The 4,574-nt window shown below is 47.8% G+C and overlaps 1 protein-coding gene across 2 annotated transcripts in view; it reads right to left on the bottom strand.

The window, feature by feature from the left end:
• Positions 1–2,747, bottom strand: part of DCBLD1 (discoidin, CUB and LCCL domain containing 1) — a 45,439-nt gene extending 42,692 nt beyond the window's left edge. For both annotated transcript variants that reach the window (XM_042446980.1, XM_042446979.1), the window contains exon 1: positions 2,554–2,747. In XM_042446980.1, the coding sequence (XP_042302914.1) occupies positions 2,554–2,653 (100 nt within the window). In that variant the 5' untranslated portion in view covers positions 2,654–2,747. The remainder of the gene's footprint in view (positions 1–2,553) is intronic.
• Positions 2,748–4,574: the final 1,827 nt, after the last annotated feature.

A 4,574-nucleotide genomic window follows, 5' to 3' on the forward strand; every position in this document is an offset into this window, starting at 1 on the left:
GGATTTATTTATATGCTGCCCAATCACTGGGAATGCAGGCTACAACAGAGGGGATAATAGACGGTTCCCTGCCCTCAGGCTCACAATCTCAAAGACAAGACACAAAAGGAGAAGGGAATGGTGAGGGGGGGGACTGTTAGAAATAAAAATAAAACTGTAAGTTGAGGGGGACTGCTGGAGGTACTCTTGAGCCCGAATGTTACACAGCTGACCCTCCACGTTTGTGGTTTTGACTTTTGCAAATTTGATTATTTGTGGTTTTGATTAATATGTTCTTCCTAGGAAGGTCCTCCAGCACAATTCTGCCAGAAGTTGACCACAGAGTTGTGCTGCAGAATCTAGAAGTTCCTAGAGCAGTGTTTCCCAAACTTTGGACCTCAAGATGTTTTGGATTTCAGCTCCCAGAATTCCTGATTGTTGGCTAAACTGGCTAGGGCTTCTGGGAGATGAAGTCCAAAACACCTGGAAGACCAAAGTTTGGGAAACACTGTCCTAGAGTAAACACTTCTCTAGGCATTTGTAGGTCCTCCAGGATGATTCTGTGATCAGCTTCTGTCAGATGTTATCCACAGAGTTGCACTGGAGGAGGACCTGGAGATTCCTACAGGTAAAAAGAACAGCATTTTTTATTTGCAATTTTCCCACATTTATGGAAGTCCTTCACCTCTAACTTCAGCGAATGGGGAGGGACCACTGCGTTTATCCTAGAATCAACACTGGTTGGGGATGAATGGGACAACTGGCTTTCAACTCACAGTGTTCAACCAGAGCACTGCTTATGCACAGCTCTAACACAAAGAAGCACCACACAGGAAGGTTTCTTCACTTGTGAAGAGGCCAGCTTCATATATACAAAGAGAGTCTTGTCTTTTTATCAAAATGACCAGGAAAGTCACAATGTTCTTATCTGGCCACTGCTGCACAGTGGCTGAAGACAAGGAGATGAATCAGGACCATCAGCTTGAATGATCTACCATCACAGGGGGAATAAAATGCCAGCTTTTCCACAGTTCTATTACAATGAACTACATAGGAAATGAAAGGAGAGCCATGTGGAAATGACAGGATAATTTAGTAGGCTGAGAACCCAGCTTGGTGTAGTGGTTTGAGTATTGGACTATGACTACAGATCAGGGTCTGAACCCATTGGGTGACCTTGGGTGAGTCACACTCTCTCAGCCTTAGATGATAGCAATGGCAAACCTCCTCTGAAGCAACTTGCCAAGAAAACTCTATTATCGGCTCGCCTTAGGGTCGCCATAAGTCCGAGACAATTTGAAGGCACAACAACACACACAACAGTCAATGAGGAATCCTGGCTCAGCCATGTTAGACCCTCTGGGTGGCCTTGGGTGAGTCACACTCTCTCAGCCTCAGAGGATGGCAATGGCAAACCCCCTCTGAAGAATCTTGCCAAAAAAGCACACACACAAAAAAACCATTATGAGGTTGCCTTAAGGTCACCATAAGGATTTGGAGGCAAACAACAATACAAATCTTACTTGCGCAAATTAATCCCAACTCAGTCCATTCTTTCATCCTATGGTGAAGGCAAATAACTTTAGTCAAGTTCTCTTGGAATAGGCACTCCTAGATAAAAATGAAATGATGCAAAGAGGACGATGGTGGTGGTGGGTTTTTTCTTACACAGATGACAAATCAGAAACATCCTGTGGATACAAGAATCTGCCTTGGAAGGCAAGAAAGCACCTGATATCTTGCAAAGCTCTGGCACTCCCATCCGAAGGCACCCACCACACAGACAGGTGTGGTGCACCCCTGCCTTGACACTCTCACACTCAGGGCGACCAGAGGACTTGTCCTCCACTCCATTTCAACCTTCTGTCCAGGAGGAATTCCAAAATGACCTCCATTTTGAGTATGACTAAGAAGCATCAATTTACCTTTCCAGGAGTGTTTCTAGCTTTTAGTTGGTCACGTCCCTACATTTTCCTTGGACGTCCTCCTTTGTGGTGAAGACACCAACCTTCCACAAATGGAGGACCGTCAAGAAAAATGGAGGACAGGACCAAACAAAAGCCTAGAAACATCTAAGTCTGTGCTACTTAGTCAAGCTCAGAATGGAGGACATTATGGAATCTCTCCTGGACACAAGGCTGAAATGGAAGACATATCCGGAAAAAAGAGGCCCTCTGGTCGCACTGAATGTAGGGCCTTCAAGGAGGATGGAAGACATGACCAAATACCAAGGAAACACACCTAATATAAATCCACACTTCTTAGCCAGGCTCAAAATGGAGGACACTCTGCAATCCCTCCTGGAGAGCAGGCTCAAGCGGAGGACGTGTCCTGGAAAAGGAGGACGCTCCTGGCCACCCTGAACGCATAGCACCGTCAAGAAAAAATGTAGGACATGCCCAAATAAAAACTGAAAATACTTAATATGACTCATAGAAACTGATAGAAATATCAATGAAAACCCATGCCTCTTAGCCAGGCTCAGAATGGAGGACACTTTGGAATCCCTCCTGGAGAGCAGGCTGAGATGGAGGACGCGTCCGGGAAAAGGATGACGCTCCTGGTCTCACTCACCCAGCTTCTCCGCTGAGGCCGGGAGCAGCAGCAGCAGCAAGAGGAGGAGGAGGAGGAGGAGGAGGAAGCGGGCCTGCCCAGCCCTGGGGCGTCTGCCCATGGCTGCCTCGCTCGGTGGGTCCGGCTCCCTCGCCTCCTTCCCGTCCAGTGCGGCCCCAGCTTCCCTCCGAGGCAGCCGCCTCCTCCTCCTCCTCCTCCTCGGAGAGACACACAGAGAGGGAAGGAGGAGGCCAGCAGTGCCCCGAAGCTCCCCATTGGCCCTCCCTCCCCCAGGGACGGCCCCCCATTGGCCAGCCCTGCCCAGTGCCCAGCCCGCGCTTCTTTTCGAAGGGGATGACGATTACAGTGACGTCATAAAGGGGGTGCTGGGACTCGGACCCCCCCCCCCCCAGGTCCTCCTCATTTGGTGCTATCCGCAGACTTAGCACATTTGCAGAGGAGTAGCTAATATCTCTTAGGACAGGATCAACATCCAAAAGGAACTGAATAGACTAGAACGCTGGGCCAAAGCTAACAAAATGAATTTCAACACGGAGAAATGTAAGGTACTGCACTTAGGGCAGAAAAATAACAGGCACAGATATAGGATGGGGGACACCTGGCTGAATGAAACTACGTGTGAAAGGGATCTAGGACTCCAAGTAGACCACAAGTTGAACACGAGTCAACAGTGTGATGCGGCAGCTAAAAAGGCCAATGCAATTTTAGGTTGCATCAATAAAAGTATAGTGTCTAGATCTGTGGTGGTGAGCCTATGGTGGCACTCAGAGCCCTCTCTGTGGGCACATATGCCATCACCTCAGCACAGAGTTCGCCACAGTTTCTTACTAGAAAGTCAGAGGGACATGGCACTTTGCAATAAATAAGTGGGTTTTGGGTTGCAGTTCGGGTACTCAGTCTCTAAAACATTTGCCATCATTGGTCTAGATCAAGAGAAGTAATAGTGCCACTGTACTCTGCTCTGGTCAGGCCCCACCTGGAATATTGTGTCCAGTTCTGGGCACCACAATTCAAAAAGGACATTGAGAAACTGGAGCGTGTCCAAAGGAGGGCGACAAAAATGGTGAAGGATCTGGAAACCATGCCCTATGAGGAACTGGGAATCTTTAGCCTGGAGAAGAGAAGGTTAAGAGGTGATATTATAGCCCTGTTTAAATACTTGAAGGGATGTCATATTGAGGAGGGAGTGAACTTGTTTTATGCCGCTGCAGAGACTAGGACCCGGCGCAATGGATGCAAGCTGCATGAAAAGAGATTCCACCTCAACATTAGGAGGAACTGCCTGACAGTAAGGGCTGTTTGACAGTGGAACAAACTCCCTCGAAGTGTAGTGGAGTCTCCTTCCTTAGAGGTCTTCAAACAGAGGCTGGATGGCCATCTGTCAGGGATGCTTTGATTTAGATTTCCTGCATGGCAGGGGGTTGGACTGGATGGCCCTTATCATCTCTTCCAACTCTATGATTCTAACAGGGTCTGAATCCCTGCTCAGCCATGGAAACCCACTTTGTGATCTCAGGTACATCACACTCTTAGCTTCAGAGGAAGGCAAAAGCCAACCCCCTCTGAACAAATCTTACCAAAAACAACAACAATAACAACCCTGTGAGAGCTTTGCCTCAGGGTCGCCAAGTAAGAAATGAAGGTACACAACAGTAATAAAGCCCATGGTGAGCGAGTGCCCCATTAGTCCTAATAGGCGAGCCTCTACTGTTGCTATGGTTCTATAGTAATGGAAAGGCATCTTCTCAGGTGTGCCCCCAAAACATTTTTGCCATCTGAGGCATAGGAGAAAGTGGCAATTGCTTGTCTTCCCCATTCTGTGTAGAAAACCTGAGCAGACAGGCGGTAATTGAAGCTGGTTTCAATAGTGTTGTTAGAACAGTATCCTCCATAACACATGAAGGCAGTAAGGTATCTAAAAGAGCACAAAAGTCATGATGCAGAGCATATAGGTCTGTCTCATAGGAGGCTGTCTGGGCCCTGAGACTTTCAAGAGGTCTTTCTCTCAGTCCTGCCACCTT

This window comes from Sceloporus undulatus, chromosome 1 (genome assembly GCF_019175285.1).
Source record: "Sceloporus undulatus isolate JIND9_A2432 ecotype Alabama chromosome 1, SceUnd_v1.1, whole genome shotgun sequence".
Taxonomy (NCBI): Eukaryota; Metazoa; Chordata; class Lepidosauria; order Squamata; family Phrynosomatidae; genus Sceloporus; species Sceloporus undulatus.